This window comes from Melanotaenia boesemani, chromosome 7 (assembly GCF_017639745.1).
Source record: "Melanotaenia boesemani isolate fMelBoe1 chromosome 7, fMelBoe1.pri, whole genome shotgun sequence".
In the NCBI taxonomy this organism is placed as follows: domain Eukaryota; kingdom Metazoa; phylum Chordata; class Actinopteri; order Atheriniformes; family Melanotaeniidae; genus Melanotaenia; species Melanotaenia boesemani.
Window position 1 is genome coordinate 8,987,082 of NC_055688.1, and position 21,830 is coordinate 9,008,911.

The 21,830-nt window shown below is 38.2% G+C and overlaps 1 protein-coding gene across 9 annotated transcripts; it reads left to right on the forward strand.

Annotated features, from left to right (window-relative positions):
- The first annotated feature begins 9,690 nt into the window (after nucleotides 1–9,690).
- LOC121642617 lies at nucleotides 9,691–20,419 on the forward strand. 9 transcript variants are annotated; one of them, XM_041989387.1, is made up of 14 exons: nucleotides 9,697–9,733; nucleotides 10,062–10,174; nucleotides 10,266–10,338; nucleotides 12,104–12,320; nucleotides 12,766–12,834; nucleotides 13,285–13,586; nucleotides 13,688–13,766; nucleotides 13,860–13,940; nucleotides 14,635–14,832; nucleotides 14,923–15,012; nucleotides 15,147–15,398; nucleotides 15,553–15,818; nucleotides 15,985–16,096; nucleotides 16,396–20,419. In XM_041989387.1, exon 14 carries the CDS (start codon nucleotides 19,257–19,259, stop codon nucleotides 20,193–20,195), a length of 939 nt encoding a protein of 312 aa, XP_041845321.1. In that variant the 5' UTR covers nucleotides 9,697–9,733; nucleotides 10,062–10,174; nucleotides 10,266–10,338; nucleotides 12,104–12,320; nucleotides 12,766–12,834; nucleotides 13,285–13,586; nucleotides 13,688–13,766; nucleotides 13,860–13,940; nucleotides 14,635–14,832; nucleotides 14,923–15,012; nucleotides 15,147–15,398; nucleotides 15,553–15,818; nucleotides 15,985–16,096; nucleotides 16,396–19,256; the 3' UTR covers nucleotides 20,196–20,419. The 9 variants fall into 9 exon arrangements, with proteins under 9 accessions (XP_041845323.1, XP_041845321.1, XP_041845322.1 ...); XM_041989388.1 differs by having other exon boundaries at nucleotides 14,635–14,804; XM_041989391.1 differs by having other exon boundaries at nucleotides 14,683–14,832.
- Nucleotides 20,420–21,830: the final 1,411 nt, after the last annotated feature.

Sequence of the window (21,830 nt, forward strand, 5' to 3'; positions counted from 1 at the left end):
TCTTGCTGGTTAAAGCTTTACATTATGACTGTGAAAGTTCAGCAACATGAATCCAGGGCGTGAAACTAATGAACTTCCAAAGTCTGCACGCTCCTGCAAAGCTCCATTGATAAAGCATGAGGTAAACCCTGTGTTCTCAGCATCCCAAAGAGCCCATTAAGACTTAACACACTCAGGCAAACCTACACACACACACACACACACACACACACACACCCTTTACACATTAGACGTGACAGCCAAACGCCCCAGCAACTCCAATCAATGGACTTCTAAACTTTAGATTCAGCTCAGCATACTAAATGAGAAAAATAAATTTCCCCACTGTGCATGAGCTGGACTGCTGCAGTAAGCTGTTTCAGGACAGCGCTCACTCTGACCTATCCACATTAAGTCCAGTGGCAGATATAAATAACGGGCCAGCGTGTTGGAGAGGATGGCTATTGATTACCTAGTGAGGCTGGATGACACTGCAGCCTGGCTCTGCTCAGGGAGGCAGGATCTGGATGCATTCTCAGAAATATAACTGAGTTCACTAGACAGTTATCAGCACTCTGTGCTGTTATATCAAGTCCAGATCTATGTATTGCAGTGATAAGGGATGTTCTCCTGCATGCCTATACTTCATTGCAGAGTTCATCATTTACAGCTCATATAATTTTTCTTGACTTCTCATTAAAAATAGTTAAATCAAAAAAGGGTCTTATTACTGACTCTTCACACAGTTAATCAAGTTTTTCTTCATATGCACATTTTTGCGAATCAATAAATCAGGTACTCTTTTCTCTCCCATAAACAGTAGAGATGGATTTCATGGACAAGGTCATGTTAAACCTGCACAGTGATGTTATTTACACTTTCTTTGGGAAAAAATAAATCACTTCTATGCAGACAATAGCTAAATCTCTTTGCACAAATCTACTGAATTGTCAGATGAATTTGACTTAACACTAAAATTTGTCAAAGCAACTAGATACACAAATCTCCTAAAAGAACTATTAACAGTCAACCAGTTAACTTTGGAAACAAGACCTACCTCCACACCTCTAGTCAACACTTTACACCGGTTTTAAAATCACTGCATCGGCTCCCCGTGTGTTTTAAGATTGTTTTTAATTGTTTATAAATGTCTTAATGGTCTTTGGCCTTCTTATTTATCTGACCCCTTTTTAAATTATGATCCCTTGTGGACCCTGAGGTCCTCTGCAACAAAAACCCAAAGTCAGAACCAAAATATGGTGAGGCCTGTTTCCAACACTACAGCCCTCGACTGCCAGCCTGCATGTTGTGTGTGAATGAGTTCGAGTGAGAGAAAGAGAGAGAGATTGTGATCAGGGGTGTGTTTTAAAATTTTTAGTAGTTGTGTGTTTTTACATAAAGAATTTTGTGCAACTTTTTGTATGAAAAGTGCTTTATAAATATTGATTTCTCCCTCATCCTTCCATCTTCATGTAGCGCTCTCATCCTTCACTCCTTTATCTTTACTTTTTCTTGTCTCTCTTCTTTTGTCCTCATTGTAAATTTTCTTTTTACTTTTTGTCTTCTTGTCCTTATTCTTGTCCTTCTTGTCCCAAGAGAAACTATACAAGTCCTTCAACTGAAATGGTCATTTATTCATCGCCTTAAAAATGACTCATAATTCTGTCTCATAAAGTCTTACCACTTTAAATAGCATGAGATAAATAGACCTTATATAAAGCAACCATGAAGGTGATGCCTTCATGGACCATTTTGTACCCTTCACCTGCAGTTTCTTTTACAACCAGGAATATTCTTTGAATGCAGTTATAGTCTGCATCAGCACATACACCACTTTGGCACATGTAAGGAAAAAAAAAATGAAATAAAAAGAAATTTAAAAAATATAATCCCTCAATGCAAAACATAAAAAAATAACAGCAAAACAAAATGCATGTAAATGAACAGAAAACATCACTGGAAAAGTTAAAGCATCACAAATCCCAACAGCAAACAAAAAAGATGTAACAGTACATACAAAACACAAATTACTGTAGATTCTATGTACTTTTTTGTTTTCTTATCTGGCTTAAGAGATGTTTCACAACATTGGGTTGTGAAACATTTTTTTATTAAAAAGTGGACATGGCATTTTATGAACAATAAATGAAGGAACTGTAAAATTTTATCATTTGGCAAAGGCTTTATTGTAACACATGAGGTCAAATCTATATACAAAAGCCCTCTTTTTTAAAACTTAAAAGATGCAGTTTGACCACAATAAGTCAGTTAAATAGGATTACTTATTTAAGTTGTCAAATACTTGTGAGCTGTAAGCATCACATCGTTTACTCCACCTTCCATGCTGTGACACCATCTCCATCTTAATTTGACAGTTAATCTACCTCTTCAGAGTTTCACTCTTAGCTATTTCAGATAACCTTTTAATGTCAGGCTATGATGGAATCAGACATTGAATGTAGCATTGGCAAGGCCTTGTTTTTGTATTTATTTACCATTGAATATTCAGCTGACATTAATATTTGTCACCACTACTTAGAATCCCCAGAAAGCTTGCTATGATTTAAGGTTCCTTCATGGAAACTGCAAACAGACCTGGGCTCAGAAAAGGTACTGCAATAATTATTCTATTTGTGCTTAACAATGTACTGTACTGTACAACATACTGTAGATTACATCCATTTTTCTGCAAATACATCCAAATATTCTCAATACACACATACTCTTGAAATGCAGATATGTCAGAGAAATTTATGAAGCCCCAGAGATTTAAATGCCAGTGCAGCTGGTGAGCATGATATTCCTTGCATCCTTGCAGTTTTTCATCATGTGTAGTTTTTACCTACCTCTTTAAAACATGCAGTATATCCACTGTAGCATTAACTTGAGGCAGAAACCTGAGAAAGAAAACAGGAGAAACACTAAATCCTTCCAGTTTCTTTTTTGTGAATAACTTGGGCCAAACAGGATATTTAACAATTCATGATGGGAGGGTTTAACACTTTCACAGATAACACATAAACCAAATCCTGTTTAACGTGTCATTAAAGGGTTTTTAGTGGAACTTTAATAGATTTCGTTTAACATTAAATAAATAAATAAATAAAATACTGCATGAAACTAGAGTCATCACACCGTGGACTCGACTATGCACTTTAGATTTACTATCACAGCATCAGGCTACTGCATGTAGGCCTTTACGTCAATTACGGAAAAAAAATTAATAAATAAAACCACATCAGCTATAGGGTGTAAATGTTTGTTTAAATTTTCACATTTCAGAAGACTTGCACCTTTACATATGTGTGTACAAATACTCTGTGCCAATATGTCTCTAATAAAGGAGGATTTGCACTTTTTAATGCTTCTTCTGCACCCTGTTGTAATGTAGGGCTGGGAGATTAGTCAAGTTTTAATCACAATTACGATCTGGGTTTTCAACGATCATAAAAATGAGATGGTCTGATTATTTTTGTCCTTTGCAGTTTTCTCTGTGTGCTGTTTTCAGTTCAAATCGAACTCCGCTGGCATTGCAGCGCTCTGCTGCAGACTCCTCCTACAGCCCCGACTACTTTAGTTTTATTCAGTGCGAGTTGCAAACACCTCGCCAGTTAAGGGCTGGACACACAGGAGGCGACGTCGCTCTTTAATTAATTTTCTATGGAACTTGCGTGATGAGGCAAAAATCGCTGCCCTCCTCCAGCTAAGTTACAGGCAACATTCGCACATCTGAAGTGTTGCGCTTGTTCATGCCAACGTGCACATGGGGGCTTGCGACGTGACACAAGAAAATAGAAAAATTTTCCATTTTTGTACGTCACGACTAAATAATCCACCAGCTTCCAGAGACACAGAGAGACAAAAGGTATAAACAAACATAACTTTTTTTCTCAATTAACACAGTGAACAACCCGATATTTAAGAACCTCATCAACATGTTGGACAAACGGCATCACTGCCATCTCGTCTCCATGTTAGTGGAGTGTCTCTCCTGCCCAGCATGATGAGTGTGGTGAGGGTGTTGACGTGCCCGAAATCTGATGTTTCGCCACCGCTATGGACCTGTGGTCAAGCTGCACCACAGAGCCATATAGAAATGTCGTGCTACATCTTACTGACGTGGATTTCAAAGTGAAAACAAAATGTCTTCAGAGTCATTTTTTCCAGATCACACCGGTCAGAACATAGCTGCTGGTCTGAGACAGACAATAGATATTGGAACCTGGTGGAAAGAAACTTGTCTGTATTACTACAGACAACACTTAAAATGTCACACTGATACTTTCAGTGTTGTATATAAAGCACTTTGAATAGCCTTTTACATGAAATGTGCTATACAAATAATCTTGCATTGCCTTTTGTAATGCACCATGTTTCTAATTCCTTGTGCTGTTAGGCTACAAAATGCTCACAGTGTTTTTTTTTTAAGGGTTCTCTTTTATTTTCATGCCGTCACCTGATAACGCACACAAACCCATGAGGCAACTTGCATGTGCCAGATACTAATTTGTTGTTGTTGTGTTGTTTGGCTTAACATTGGTTAAGGTTGTCAAACTAATTTGCCCATTTGTGATTAATGAAGTTTTCTAAACTTAACTGAATGCAAAGCATTTATCACTAGAGTAGAAATGTGATTTTCCTGCCAAACAGAGTAAAATACACTGGTTTGGTAGCATGGACTCAAATGTTTAATGCAGCAAACCCAAGTAAATTGAAATTACTGATGGAACAACAATGAGCAGAAAAACGTGAAATCAAAGTTAAAGCTCCAAACCTGGAAACCAAAAAGCACACAACTGCAAAGGTAATTAGCAGAATAAGTGACAAAGGGAAAGGCAGGTTATCAACACACAGGACAAACAAGACACAGCTGAGCATGGTTAAACATCCATCCATCCATCCATCCATCCATCCATCCATCCATCCATCTATCTATCTATCTATCCATCCATCCATCCATCCATCTTCTTCTGCTTATATGGGGTTGGGTCGTGGAGGCAGCTGCCTAAGCAGGGAAGCCTAGCCTTCCCTCGCCCCGGTCACATTCGCCAGCTCACCAGGGGAGATCCCGAGATGCTCCCATGCCAGCCGAGAGATGTAGTCCTTCCAGCGTGTCCTAGGTCTTCCCCAGGATCTCTTCCAGTGGGGCATGCCCAGAAAACCTCACCAGGGAGGCATTCAGGAGGCATCCTGACCAGATGCCCGAGCCACCTCATCTGGCTCCTCTCAAGGCGAAGGAGCGCTGACTCTACTCTAAACCCCTCCCTAATCATCGAGCTCCAAACTCATGCACCAGTCGTACAGGAACCAGACATCTTGTACTTCTCATACAAGAGTCGTCAGTACCAAAACCTTCTCCAAGTCCACAAAGCACATGTAGACTGGTTGAGCAAACTCCCATGACCCCTCCAAGACAATGAAGAAGGTATAGAGCTGGTCCACTATTCCACAACTGGGACGAAAACCAGAATACTGCTCCTCTATCTGAGGTTCAACTATCCAACAGACCCTCCTTATGAGACCTTACCAGGGAGGCTGAGGAGTAGTTGGAGCACACCATCCGGTCCCCCTTTTGTGAAATGATGCTGTAGAGGTGAGTCAGCAAAGACAGCCTTAAAGCATCCAGATCCTTCAAGAACTCCGGAGGGGGGTCCTACCACTGACAAGTTTTTTCCTCAGCCCCTCAACACTCACAACACATTTGGATCTGCCAGGCCTGACCAGCATCCTCCCCCACTATCTAAGCCAACTCATCACCAGGTGGTGATCAGTTGAGTGGCCGCAAATCCGATGATACGACTACAAAGTCGATCATCAAACTGCAGCCTAAAATGTCCTGGTGCAAAGTGCACATGTGGACACTCTTATGTCTGAACATGGTGTTCGTAATGGACAATCCATGACAAGTGTTTAGAATAGTTTTCTGTTCTGTTGCTGTATATTCACCATTGAGGTTACAGAAAAAATAATTTCGAGGTATTCTAAGGTGAATTTTAGGCTGCAGAAATGGAGGGAGGTAGAGGATCAGGTGCTGTGAAATTAAAACAAATATTGCCCTTTTATGCACATAGTGATGTTTGGATTTACTTGAAGAGGTTAGTACCTTGGCCGTGTTTGTGTGTGTGTGTGTGTGTGTGTGTGTGTATGTGACTGTGTGTGTGTGTTCCGTCACTTAGAGGCCCCCCTTTTGAGTCACCGGAACCACACACCCTCTGCGTTCCGGGACCTCCTACTTTACAAATTGAGCCCTGGCCCAAGCCATGCATCAAGGTGAGTTCAACTATATCTAGCCAGAACTGCTCAACCTTGTGCACCAGCTTAGGCTTCTTTCCCACCAGAGAGGTGACGTTCCATATCCCTAGTGCTAGCTTGTGCAGACTGCCAGGGTTCCCACCTTCGGCTTGCACCCAGTTCACGCTGTAGCCAACCCCTATGGCCCCTCCTACAGTTGGTGAGCCCACGAGAGGGGGGTGGGGGGGTGGGGGCATGTCACCCCTTCGAGCTGAGCCCAACCGGGCCCCATGGGCCTGGCCACCAGGGGCTCACCTTCGTACCCCGTCTCTAGACCTGGCTCTAGAGGGGGCCCCGAGGCCCACGTCTGGGCAAGAGAAACTTGGATCTATAGTTTTTCATTATCATAGGGGTCTATTGAACTATGCTTGTCCTTAACTGAAATGTAATCAAAGTCATACTATGGCATACTCAAACTATGGCAAACTATTTCAAAGGCTATAAAAAGCATTTCTGTTTGGTACTGATACCTGTGAAAAACAGACCATAATAAAATTTTTTTATATTTTAAAATTAAAAGAAATTAATAATGTAAAAAATGAACATTCCCTCTAACATCACAGATTCTATGCAATTGCAATGTGTCAAAATGATCACATATTTCTTTTTCAAATTATTACAGATGTAAGAATGATGATGTACTGTGTAACTGGTTTTTCACTTTTTGTAATTTTGGTGGATATCATGTACTCTGAGATTAAAATACATTATGTGCTGTTGATGATTTCACGGTTGGGCAAACAGTATTGGACAAGGTTGATGTGAAGCTTATGCCAAGAGATCTTCTCAACTCATAAAATTACAGAAATTATTGAGTAAAATAATCCTATATACAGTTTACCCCAACAACACCACCTTGTTGTTAATCCCTGAATAGAATATTTGGAATAACAAATATTTTTCAGATGTCCTGTCTACTTAATTGCATGATACTGCAAATAAACTTTTATTATAAGTACAACAAAACATGTCTTCCAGGGACCTTTCTCAGACTTTTTAATGCCCCTACAAACATTAGAATTAAACCTTGGCTTTACAGTTGGAATGGGGTGTTGGTATTGATATACTGTATTTGATTTTCTCCAAATGTGCTGCAGTGCATTCTGTCCAAACATCTCTACTTAGGTCTGGTCTGTCCAAAGGATGCTGTTCCAGAAGTACTGTGGTTTGTTTAGATGCAGCTTTTCAAAATGAAGACATGTTGGGATGTCCAGTCTTGGAAAAATCAGTCTCTTTCTTGTAAATAAACTTTTCCACTTTAGACTTTAAATACTTTGCAACACAAGTCCATTACACTCTTCTCTTCTACTCCATAACCTGTATAATTAAAGCAAACAAGAATAAAGCTAAAAAGAAAAAAAAGATCAATAATCCATCAAACATTAAACGTATAATGTCCCACTAAACAAGATGTAGGTCTGACTAAATCCTTCCAATTGTGTCCATTGACCACAGTGTTCAAAGTGTGTAAGTGCTAATTGAAAAATACAAAATAGAAAAAATAAAATAAATAAATACAAGAAAGCCTTATGTAGACACATATAAAGGAGATTAGAGATTCTGTCAAAGAGCTTAACTTATACTTTTTGTATGCAGATTCATCTGGATAAATAAGGTGTCAGTAATGCAAGAATGGTCGTGATGGGTGAGTTTATCTTTGCTGTTTGTCACAAATTGTAATGTTTTGAAATAAGGAATCCAGATTGTTGACGCTGAGAAGACACATCCATTACACATCTGAAAGGAGTGACAGCAAAACCAAACACTGCAATATTATCACTTCTTCCTTTGCTCATCTTTTTGTTGGAGAGGCAGCACCATCATTTTATAAAGTGCTGTGCCACTGAATTGCAAACATACATTTGTCACACAGCCTCATAAATGTGTGACGCTGCAAGTGAATCAAAACAGAGCTGCTTTTCCCAGCTAGAGGGTTAGCTATGTTGAGCCCTCTTTAATGCTATGTCAATGGACTGTGGGTCCAAAGTTTTAGCTGGTTGCTGGTTGCTGCAGAGACATTGTTTAGCTCCAAAGAAAACTATTTCTGAAAGATTAAGTCGTGAAAGGGTTTGCCTGCCTGGTCGCACACACATTTATTGAGAGTGGAATGAGTTCTTGCTGTGGACTCTTGTGAGTGAGTGTGCAAGAAGGCATGGTCTGAGTGTGTGAATGCTGTTGTGTGTTTTGTGTGTGTGTGTGTGTGTGACCTCTGGTTATAGATTAAGGTCACAGCCTCTCTGTCAGGCGACACAACATGAGTAATGTTTTAATGTGAACTTATTAGGTTCTCTCTGTTTTTATGGACAGTCTGAGGCGAGGTTGTTTTTCAGCCAGATTGACTTGACCCTGGGCTTGAACTATTTTTTCTTCCCGATAATACTCTCTATATGACAAAATAAAATAAATAAATAAATAAATAAATTAGAGAAATTGCAATAAGCTTAACAAAAAATGAATCCCTGGAAGGAAGGTATCTCATGCCCTACTATGTCAAAAAAAATTTCATATTGGCTAATATTAATGTTAATTAATTTATTAATGCTTCATTATCAGGGAAACAGGAATCAAGAATGGTGCAGTAAGCTGTAAGAAGAAATAAATTACTCTCCAAAAGTCTGCACTCAAAAATCACAATGTATCAGAAAGCTGCTAAGAAAATGTTGAGAGAATTTGATTATAATTGAATTTAGATTATCAATAGCATGTCTAGACTGGTCATTAGTGTGCTAAATACCAGCCTAGACATGCTAATGACCAGCTGAACAAGTATCTGTCCCAGTGGGTTAGATACAAGGGTGTAGGTTTAATTTTGACATTGGGAGGAACATAACGTGTCTAACAGAGATCCCTGGAAAACAAGTGTTTCTTTTTCTTTTGCACCTAAAATAGACATTTATAATTTATTTGCAATATGATGTTACTGGGTGGATAATAATATGAAAGTAAATCTGTTCCACCAGATTTTGAATTTTAAAAGTCCTTGAATTTCAAGCAGCAATATTTTATGCAGCGAATTAACATATTTGATTTTTTTTATTTAAATTAAATGCTTCAAAATTTTAATTGTTTATTTTCACCCCTATGTTTTCAGTGTTTTAAAATTCAGGAGTCAACATTTGAAGATAAAAATTCAAATGGAAAAAAAAAAAAAAATCAGATTCCCCTAATTCAACAGGCCAAATTCAGTTGTTTATTTTCACTACTATTTTTTCAGTGTTTGAAATGTCGAGTCAGAATTCAAACGAAAAAAATTCAGACTGCCAAATTCAACAGGCCAAATTCGGTGGTTAAAATTCGCTGTCAGAAAATCAGTTTTAACACTCGGGCCACTGGGATAACTAGTCAATCCAGGATAACATCGAACCGGCATTCAGCCAATCATTTCACGCTCCAACAGTCACCTGACACAGACACTTGACTCGGGCAGCCAAAGACGGCAGCACATCTGGGCGATACTTCCTCGGTGAGTATTTAACTTTTAAACGTCCTGATGTGTCGGTTTTGGTAGATGAAAAATATAGCCAATACCTAACACAGTTCTCTTTAACATTGCATAATAGCTCACATCTACTGGTAACTTTTAAATATGTGGTGTTCAGCCATCAACACTTTGTTAGGTAGTTTTGCTAGCAAAGCTAACGTCATGTGACCAACCATGGTTAACTAAGACATTTGCTATCTCTTTATAGTACACGATTTACGAAATGAATAACACCTACGCATTTAGTTTTTCATTTGAGAACTATTTGTAAAATTCTGTATTTTGTTGTTTTGATGTGTATTTTTGATAGGAGGTTAATCAGGCTGACATTGTACAGTCAGCCCGGCGCTTACTGTGCTTACTAACATCGGCTGAAAGACAGCTGGGCACAGCTAATAGTGATGTCATTAATCATACTACAGGGTTAAGTATTAAACTGAAGTCTAAGTTCATTACTTATTCTGAATTAACGGCCAAGCCATGTGTGGCTAATTAATATGCTTGTATTCTGTAGAGAACAGAGGCAGAACAGCCACAATGACAGTTCAGTCAGTCGTTCTGCAAGACCATCAGATGGAAATGACAAGGTGAGTTTTAAAATTATATATATATATATATATGTGTGTGTGTGTGTGTGTGGGCTGGGCACATTAACGCATTAATCGCGCGTTAATGCAACGCTTAATTAACGCCTTTAATTCCTTTAATCGAGTGTTATTTTTTTTTTATTTTTTTTTTTTTTATTTTGCTGGCCGCTGGCTTTGATGACAGAAACATGGCGTCCATGTCTCTCTTCCCTGCTGCAGCAGTGCGTCTGATGTAATCAGGAGGGAGCGGGTTTATTAAAAAGAAGAGATGTTTTCTGTCTGGAACTTAAGAAGAAGAACCAACGTTTCTCTTTGTCTAAACCCATGCAGATGGCAGAACATCGTGATTTTTGGATGGGAAACTTTTTATTCATTATTATGTTTTAATAAATGCGGTTTTAATTTATGAAAGTCAGCAAAGATAATACATTATATGAATATGTTTTTACAAACGTAAAGCATAAATCGGGCCTTCTTCTGCCTCTGGTTTGGTGAATCGCGGTCATAGCGAGATGAAACTTCCAGATGTAAAATCTGTGAGATGTGAGCTCTCGGTAGAGGAGTCGTTTGTTCGTGTTCATGCCGTGGGGTGGACACGGGGAGACATAATTTGTGTTAACATATTGTTTGTTGTCTTAACTGTGTTTGGTGGTCATAGAAATGGTTTTTCTGAGCTGGTAGCTGAGATTCTGGACTTTCTTTGGATACCACACGTTTACAGTTACATCTACAGACCTGACGTTACACTCCGAAACGAGATGTTAACCCCTTAACTCCAGGTAGCGGAGGCTGCAGGTGCATATATATATATATATATATATATATATATATATATATATATATATAATTAATTAATCACTTGAATCTACATTTTATTGGTCGTTTGGAACTTCCTGTTGCTCTTCATCTTATTGTATAGATTGTATTCAAAATAAAGATAAATGTAGCAGCAGTATATTTAAATCTTACTGGTGTCTTTTTAATGGATGATAATGTTTAATTCAACATTTACACAGTGTTTTAGAGGAGATTTCATAACAGCAAGATATATCGTGTATCGGGATTAAGCCAAAAAAATATTGGTATATAAGTTGTAGGCCATATTGCCCAGCCCTACAAGGAACAGAACATCATTCACTTCAGGGTTTTACTTTGGGGTAATGTGAAATTTGTTTACTATATTAATTTTTTCACTTACAGCTTCTCTACCCACATAGTCCAGTTTAGGGTTGTGAGGGACTGGAGCATCTTCTGTTATCAGGTGACAGGTTACATCCTGTTCTCCAAGCCCATTGCAGATCCAACACAGGGCAAATTAGACAATCAATCACTCACATTTACTGTCACTCCAAGGGTCAGTTTCGAACCATCAGTTAACATAACATCCATTTTTTGGGATGATGGGAGGAAGTCGTAGTACAAGGAGAGAACATCAAACTGCACACTTAAGCAGAGGTGAAAATCAGGAAGTGTTCTGCTGAGTGGTGGTAGTACTAACCACAATCACTTTATTGTACAACTTAATAGTTTTGTGTTCTAAATTATTATCACATATAAAGTACCAGTAAAAAGTCTGGACACTATTACTCTTTCACAATGGATAAGTAGATGTGTCCAGACATTTGACTGGTTCAGAGTGTTTTCTTTGCTCATCTGCATCATGTCAGTTTTTAAATAGACTTCTCATAATAGTGTTGTTTTAAATTGTAATATAAAAAATATCTGGGTGATGTAATATACATCTTTCCACTTTCATTTTCAACAGATCCTTTCCAGGTATGTTTTCCAGGGGCAGAGGAAAGCGACGCTTTCCTGCAGCAAATTCAGTTCCCGTAAAGGAAATCAAACCGTTGGAAGTGGCCTTTTATTAGCTGCCAAAGCAGTGTGAGAAAACTCCAAAAGAGGAGGAGCAGATAGTCCACGTGCAGGCAGGGTTGAGCCGTAGAACTGCTCATCTAGATGAAAGTACAACACATGAAGAGGTAATAACATATGTCTAGTTATGTATCTCAGATTGGCTTCATGTAGAAGCATGTTAAACACCACACAATTATGTTTTCCCGAAACTAAGAATTTTGATGTAATGACATTTGGTGGATGTTTGGTGTAATTTATTCACAGTCCAACTAGAACAGAAGTTTGTTAGAGATTATAAAATACTCTTCTAAAAGCAAAATCACCGACTGTATTCACAGATTCATTTTTTTTTTCTTTTAGGTTTTGTGTTGCATAGTTTCTGAGATTTGGTTGGATCAGACTATTTGTATTCAGCTGTTATTGAATTTTTTCTTAAGGATTTTCAAGCTTGTCATGCATTATGAAGAACACTAACTTTGATTTTACTGCTTAGTACTAATACTTCCTGAGTATTTTTTTTTTGTTTCTATGTTCAGTTAGAAATTCATTCATTTATTTACTTGTTTACAGCTATGTGATGCTCTCAAGGTTTTGTTTCCAAAACTGGGGACTGTTACAGGCTGCTGTTTAAGTATGGAGGTGGGAACAATAAAGTTTGCTGTATATTGATGAATTTGAAAAACTTTTGAAAATATTTATTGTTAATTTGTAATATTATACTTATCAGATTTGTAATTATACTTGAAGTATAATGACGGCTAGTTAGCTCTGTTCGTAGAGCATCAGTCTCCAAGGGTTCGAACCCCATAGTGGACAAATAATAACACCTTCCAGTTGGGTCCTTAGGCAAGACCCTTAACACTACTGCCTAACCACTGTAAGTCGCTTTGGATAAAAGTGTCAGCTAAATGACTGTAATGTAATCAGTTATATCTGTTATGCCCTTAAGACTGATGTATATGACACCTTCTTTTGTATAGAAGTCATACTAAAAGTGAAGTTGCTTTCATTTAATTAAAAGTACTTATGTATACCTAATCAATTATTACATTTTTGTAACCTAATCTTCCCCTTCAATGTCTTCTACAGGTGGATGGGGGAGCCGAAAACTCTCTTTAGTGGCTCCTGATGATGCCGGCTACACTGGGAGGATCTTAAAATGTGCAAACAAGGGTGGGAGTAAAACTCTGTTCATAGCCCCAATCCAAGAAGAGCTCAGTACAGATCCTCTACAAGTAACTGATGAAGCATTCAGCAACATGCCAAACGCCACTTGTCATAATTGTGGAGTAGCAGTTCCTCTTCAACTGCTCACAGAACACATCGAGTCTTGTACTGTCATTGATGGCTGTGACAATAACCTCACAATAATAAACCAGTGATGAAAGAATGTAAGTATTCTCTGTAAGCTTTTGTAAGCACATTATATTAAATGTAGATGCTGGTTGCTTGAAAGAACATTTCTTTCTTTTAACTTTTTATTTCTCTACAGCATTGCAGCAATGTCCTGTCTGCACAAAAATGTTTTCCACTGACTTAATTGAGGTACATGCTTCCTCGTGTGGCGAAGGGTATTCATTAACCTTTTACTTTTGAACATTTTCATTCATTGTTAAAACTACATTATGTATCTGAAGAGTAACACAAAGTATTGATGTGAGTAGTGCAGGAAATGAGGGAATGCAGTGAGGAGGAGCAAGCAGCAATGCCAGGACCATCTGGAGCTTTTCCAGCTGTCAGTGATGGTAGGTGAAGCTCAGGATTAGCGGTTGTGGAAAGTAGGGAAATACAATGGTAATTGAAATGACAAGACGGTTACTATAAGGCAGGGGTATCCGGCTCCAACTTTTATTCTACATGTTCTTATTTACTGTGTATGTGTGGGCCAATACCTTATAATAGGTTGTCCAAATTTGGTCCTTGAGGGCTGCCGTCCTGCTGGTTTTAGATATTTTCCTGCTCCAACACACCTGGCTCAAATAAATGAGCTATTGTGCAGAACTTCATAGGGTGTTGATCCATTTAACTTGCATCAGGTGTGTTGAAGGAGAGAAAAAATGGAGAACCTGCAGGACCCCTGCGATAAGGTATCACCCCACACATACACAGTCAACAACAACATGTAGAATAAAAATTGTGAGCCAACAATATCTTTGCAGGCTTTCAGGTTACTACAAATGACACATTTAACTGATTAACAGCACTTAGATGAACGATCAAAGCATTTTCTGGATACTGCTACAGACAACATGCGTACCACCAGCAATATTTACACCAAAGTATGAGGCTCTATACAATTTATTGTTGTACATATACATTGTGTGAAGTCATTTAATTTGCCAGTAATGTTTATACATGTTTAAGTAAGGCTTGATGGTTGATGTGATTTAAATCAACCACCACTTCCTGTAATCCAACCAATTTTTGTTTGTTTTAAAGGCTGGCTAAATATCAGTGACCCTAATACGGCTATATCTGCCTGCACAGCTTATTTTCTCCATATTCATGAAATGGAAAGTCCATTACTTCTAAGCATGGACATGAGAAAGAGTCCTGCTGAACAGGACCTGGCACTTATTTCTTCCTACAAGCGGCCTAATGTGGAATGGGTACGTCCCCTGAATTGCAGACTTGAAGGTAGATTTAATTAGTTTATAGCCACTGGACTACAGGACTACATATATTAACGATACGTTAAATTTGTCAAACCTTAATATTGCGTTATAGGAGATACTGCTATTGGAGAGGGAGCCACTCGCTTTTTCATGTATGGAACATGTATGGAAAAGCTGAAGTCTGGGTGTTGTATCAGTTTTGGTAGGTACAGTACATTATGTCCCCTTCCCCAATTACTGAAACACTATTCAGTTTAATGTGCTGCCAAACTTTTGAATGGTACTGTATAAAACATCTCACAGTTTAAAAGAAAATCTTGTTCATGTCTTGAACAGGAAAGTCCAATGTTACACGGCTTTTTGAAGGAGAGCCTGGCCATTTAGTTCCCTCAGCCTCTCACTTTCTTGTGGAGAGTGATATGTTCCTTGTGGCAGGTAGAATGGTTGTCTACTCCTTTCTTCATGGAGAACCTTGCTTGTCTGGACTCAGCCCTGCTGTTCTTCATGTCCTGCTTGGTGGGAGCCCTGAAACTGTAACAGTTACACTAGAGGACTGCCCAGACCTGGACATTAGAGGCAATCAAGCTTGTATGTTATTTTGAACTTCATTTCGTCGCATAATATTTTTTATGCTATTTGAGGCATCCTCTTATTTTATAGCTACTCACTGGACTACATTTTTTTTATTTGTACATGTGCAGCACAAAATCTGACGCTTTTTTTTTTTTTTTTTTTTTTTTAGCTTGAAGGGGAAGCAAAACTCTCTGATGCTGAAAGAACGAGTGTCCAGGACTTGGCTTATGCCTGGGACCTCCCTTCCCTGACTGAGAATAATCAAAAATTGCTTTTTGAGAAGCTATTGATCCATGCTGTGTGTGAAAAGATTTTGTTAGCTAAATAATGAGATGTCTGGGTATATTGTCTTTTCTTTGGACAGTGCTTACCAAGCGACCTGACACAGTAGGCTTGTTTTCTCCAAGTGAGGGAATAGGCAGCATTTGTCCAGAGGTACTTTTTTTTTAAACCTCAAGATGTTTTGTTTTTTTTTCCATTCCAACATTTCCAGAGTAAATGTTGTGGTTGACAAGGAGCTACGGAGGGCAGAAGGGATAAAAAAAAAAGAAAAAAGTATGCTTATGTTAAAAATTTCTAAACGTCTTTTATCACAATTCAGGTATTTCTCCAACGCATCACTTGGCCAGCAGAGGAGGATGATGCAGATGATGATTGGGCTGGTGAAACCAAATGCCGCATCTCAGGGTATCTTCGAGAGTTTATTACAAATGGTAAGTTTACTATTTATGTGCCAAAGTGCTATTAAAATTGTATTTAGCTGGCAAATTTCTATATAAATCTTGCTAATGGGTAGAATAGCTTAGCATGATTACTTGAATTCATTAAGTGGTATTACAGCTAATAAAGTACATTGTTGGCAAAACTAGCCTTAAACCTCTGTGTTACAGTTAGTAATCCTGTATTGAGCTATTGTTTTTTTTGTTTTTTTGTTTGTTTTTTTGACTAGTAAATTGAAATGTAATGCTATTGTTTGGTGTTGCCATTTACTCTGCATTATTGTTCCTTACAGGAATAACAACAGATCTGATGAATCTGGTCAAATTCTGGACCGGATGGGAGATTCTTCCAACAACTCTCTCTGTGGAGATAGTCAAAGGTAGAAATCCCACAGCCTCCACCTGCTACGAGACCTCGCGAATTCCTGGACACTACAAGGATTACATGTCTTTTAAGAGCGATATCCTTGCCTGTATCAGCACCTGCAATACAGGGTTCGGTCTTGTGTGAGCTCAACATTTTGTTTTTCCGTTTTCCGAAAAAGATGACAAAAATATTTGTAGTATGTTAAATCATGATCAATATTAAGAGAAAAAAATCATTAAATGATTGTGAAATTCAAGCAAAACATACCTGTATCGTTTCAGTATCATTCAGTATGTCATCAGTATTGTATCGGTTTTGCTGATACTTGCCCTTTTTTTCACTTGGTATCAGATTTAAACCAAAATTTGCAGTAAAATTAATTATCAGGCGGGACATATGTCTGTGATGTTGCAGACACAGCAGTGTGGTGCCAATATCTCAGCTGACAGGACGCACCACTTAGGACTTGTTGGAAGTTGGTAAAGATCAGGTCCTACCATCCCTACCCAATTCTACACCTATGATTAGGCATATGGGTTACATGCACTGGTTTATTATTGGCCAGATGAATTGCTGTGTAAAATATAGGCCAAGCTTCAGCTAGAACAGATTTTTCAGTTATATGAAACTTAAAGCTTGTCTTATGTATTGACTTCAAATGCTGTATCAGTCCTAATGCAAACAGTTTGCCAGAGGAGAGTTACAGACAAAGCAAAATGATCAGAGATGGTTCACACTCAGCACAGTGACTGCATTCTCATGCAATTCTTTTCAAGCCACTTTCGGTTGCTGTAAGTTTTTTTTAAAGCTTTTTAGTAGGGAACCAAATGAGATATGTGGTTTTTACTGTGAGACCAAGCAGAAGACATTTAGCTTTACCAGAGGCTTTAGCTTCATGAGAACAGATTACCATTGGCATAGAATTCAGTACGGACAATAAGGACATGTCTAGGGTAGTGATGGTTTAATGAAGCCCCGTGAATGTGTTGAATCTTTCTAAGCAACTGCCTTGTCAAAAGTGTCATTACTCGAGGCCCCATTTAATAGCTCATTTGGTAGTACTGACATCTGCTGGTCATTTGATGGTCACATGATGTTCAGGAAAATAATACAGACTTTAGGCTTCATTTGGACACGTCCCCTTTACTCGATGCAAGCTTTGGGGTTTTTGTGTCAGCCGAACAATCACTAGTCTAGGGTTGGGCATCATTTGAATTTAAACTGTTCTGGTTCCGATTCCGGTTCCGTGTTTCGATTCCGGTTCCTAATGATTCTCGATTCCAATTGTTTTAAGATTCAGGGTCAAAATAGTTTTCATGTTTTCAATGAGCTAGCTAACCAGATGTCTTTCTGGATGAAATGGTCTGAACTTCTCCATGAATTTTATTTCTATAAACTTTTTACTTTTTATGAACTTTACTATGAAGATCTCACAGGGCTGTTTTCAACTAGTATCAAATCTATGAACTTGAACATAAATATTATAAACTTTCTTTTCACAGGGGTATATTTTTCACAAGGTAGCTTTATTTTTACCTATTTATTTTAACCTATATAATATCAGCCATCATACACTTACACTCTCCTCCTTAAACGCATTCTCCTCTGCCTCATTCTCGGGCCTTTTCTCAGATGGTGTCCCCATCAGCTTCAGTTTTCTCTGTTAACTACAAAGAACACTAGCTTTTAGATCTGAGATTTTAAAAAATGAGAAGGAAAGTTGTGCATGTTATTGTTATTGTGTTTTTTACTTTGCCATGCACTTCAGGGCTACCGTAGTTGTGTTTGTGTATTTGTGTGTGAAAATTTTTATCTTTCTTGTTGTTGGAGCGTGGGAGCTCTTTTTGAATTTGAACTTCAGTCATGTAATTCACTTAAAACCTTCAAAACAGCCTTGAAGTTTGGACATTTCTTCGACCGTGTTTTGGTTTTGCAGTAACTCGGCTTTCTTCATCAAGTGTAGGGTCAAATATCTGCGATCCTACATCCTCCCTGACTTTCTGATTTTGTTCCTTGAGGTCCTTAATTTCTTTCTGCAGTGATTTGATTTTATTTGTCATCAAATCACATGTGGATTCCAAGAACTTCCGTTCTTGTAAATTGTCTTGGAGTTTTTGATTTTGTTCTTTAAACTCCTGATTTTGTTTCTGCAGCAATTTAACCTTGCTTTCCATCACATCACATGTGGATTGAATGAATTTTAGTCCTTGCAAATCCTCCCTCAGTTTCTGATTTTGTTCTCTGAGGTCCTGTTTTTGTTGTTCTTTTAAGTTCACCTTGCTTTCCATCACATCACATGTGGATTCAATGAATTTTAGTCCTTGCAAATCCTCCCTCAGCTTCTGATTGTTTTCTTCTAAGAATGTGTTTTTCTTTTCAATCAAGGCACAGTTTGTCTTTGATTCCTCTAAATCCTTTTGGAACTTCTGAACTTGCCATTTAAGTACCAAGTTTTTTCTCTGGATTTCATCTCTATCATCCTTCATTAACTGTTCAGCCTGATAAGGTGACTGTTTGGCTTGATCGAGTTTCTTCTGCAGAGTCACATTTTCCTGTGTCTTTTCCTCACAGGCGTCCACCATTTTGTTAAGTTCCTGTCTTAACAAATCTTTTACTGCATCTGTACTGGCCAGAGCAGCTTCTTGAATTCGAAGGTCCTCTTTCAGCTGCACAATTTCAATCTTCAGAAGTTCTTTATCTGCTTTACTATTTTTCTCCATTTCTGCTAATCTCGTCAGTGTCTGTTTGTTTTCTAAGTTTTGGGCCTCCATCTCTGTCAGCAGAGTCATGTTGTTTTTTTTCAGTGCGTCCATGTCAGACGACAGCTCATTATTGACAGTTAACAAATTATTTATTTGTAGCTGGAGATCCTTTTTAGTTAGTTTTTTTAAGCACTTCAGGTTTTTTTTCTCTTTCTTCATTTCTGCAAATCTCTCCTGTGTCTGTGTGCTTTTTTGGTTTTGGGCCTCCATCTCTGTCAGCAGAGTCGTGTTGGTTTTTTTCAGTGCGTCCATGTCAGACGACAGCTCATTATTGACAGTTAACAAATTATTTATTTGTAGCTGGAGATCCTTTTTAGTTAGTTTTTTTAAGCACTTCAGGTTTTTTTTCTCATTCTTCATTTCTGCTAATCTCTCCTGTGTCTGTGTGCTTTTTTGGTTTTGGGCCTCCATCTCTGTCAGCAGAGTCGTGTTGGTTTTTTTCAGTGCGTCCATGTCAGACGACAGCTCATTATTGACAGTTAACAAATTATTTATTTGTAGCTGGAGATCCCTTTCAGTTCGTTTTTGTAAGCACTTCAGTTTTTTTTTCTCATTCTCTGCTTCTTCTAATCTCTTCTGTGTCTCTGTGTTTATTTGGTTTTGGGCCTCCATCTCTGTCAGCAGATTTGCGTTGGCTTTTTTCAGCGCGTCTTGGTCAGATGAAAGCTTCTTATTAATCTTTAACAGAAGATGCACTTGTAGCTTGAGATTCCTAGCCTTTTGGTTTCGTGAAAGCTCCAGCTCTTTGCGAAGTTCTGCATTTATTTTGCGGAGTTCCTTATTTGCAGTTTTAAGTTTATCATCATCTTGCTGGATGTTTCCTTTTGCAGACTCCTGCTTGTTGTATTTAAACAGTTTTCTAAACATCTTGTCAACACAAAAGCTTTTAACTGAAATGATAAAACTGAATATTGAAATACCTTGTCCAAACGTCCTTCTCGTTTTGAGTACAATGGCGAAATGAGCTTCAGAACTGTTTCAGAAAAGAGTTAAACCCTTTATGATGTCAGTGATTACATCACACACATAGAACCGCCTTGATGTCTCCTTGACAACATAAATGTTCTGACAGTGATGTTGTCATGGAGACATCAACAGTGTTGTATGGTTAAATATGTCAAATGTGATTGGGCAGTTTATGGTTTATGATTGTTTCTCAACTTTTTGCAGTTTATTCATATTAAACAATGAAAAAACTGATTTCTTTGAATGTTTTGTTGGATCATTTTAAAATAAAAATCCTAGTTTTCTGGTGCTGTGCCAGATCTCCATCATGCAGAGTTTTTGAGGAAGAAAGAAAAAAAAAAGAAACTATTTTGTACCTTTGTGTGCGCAAATCACTGTTACGTATGAGGGGCCGTTTGAGACATTATTCAGAATTACCCTCTCACAGACACATGTGAAATTTAGGTCAGTCACACATTATACTGAAACCTCTCATATATTATACTGAAATCATTCACACATTATAGTAAAACCTCTCATACACTATACTGAAATGCTCTCACATACTATACTGGAATACTTTCATATACAATACTGAAATGCTTTCATATACTGTACTGAAATCTCATCTTCTATATCAATCAATCAATCAAACTTTATTTATAAAGCACTTTTCATGCTGGGGCAACACAAAGGGCTTTACATGAAAAATCAATTTATGCATATTAAAACTACATCACAGGAAAAAAAAGTTAGAGCACACAAGAACATGCATATAAACACACAAAGCACATACACACACCCATTCAGCATATGGCTCCTTGATTACTTTCTCTGTATTAAAAGTAGCATATAACGCTAGAAGTGATAACGATCTGGCTTGATGCTGTGAGGAAACAATATCATGGGGATCCATTCACACCAGGAGCCAGTCCACCCATGTCCTACAGAGGCCGCCATCACGACAACCACCTTGATCAGAGCAGACTGACCCCTGACCCCCAAACTGAGCAGGCAGAGCCCCCGGCATGGAGGATCCCCATGAGGAAAACACTGGAGTTAAAACAAATATTAAATAACCTTAAGAAACAATAAGCTAAGAGTAAGTAAATAAATAAATAAATACAGCTGAGTAAAATGAAATGAAAATAAAAAACAAGATATAAAATTTAAAAAATAAGCTTGAGATCAAATAAAATTTAGTTAAAAGCTAAGCTAAAAAGGTAGGTCTTAGGCCTCTTTTTAAAAACATCAACACTCTCTGCAGCCCTGGGGTTCTCTGACAGGCCGTTCCACAGACGAGGGCCATAACAACGGAAAGAGGCCTCACCATGTGTCTTGGTCCTCACCCTTGGAACAACTAATAGACCGTTACCAGAGGACCTCAGGGTCCGCAAGGGTTCATAATTTAAAAGCAAGTCAGATAAATAAGAGGGCCCAAGACCATTAAGACATTTATAAACTACTAAAAGAACCTTAAAATCAATCCTGAAACACACGGGGAGCCAATGCAGTGATTTTAAAACTGATGTAATGTGTTCCCGCCCTTTGGTCCTCGTCAGAACTCGTGCCGCCGAGTTAGTAGCTCTTGGTTCGAAAGGGACTTTATGGAAAGGCCAGAGAGCAGGGCATTATAATAATCTAATCTACTAAA

Bases quoted from the DNA above. Each gene is read 5' to 3' on its own strand.
- LOC121642617 (XM_041989389.1), top strand. From the start codon at position 19,257: ATGTTGTTTTTTTTCAGTGCGTCCATGTCAGACGACAGCTCATTATTG.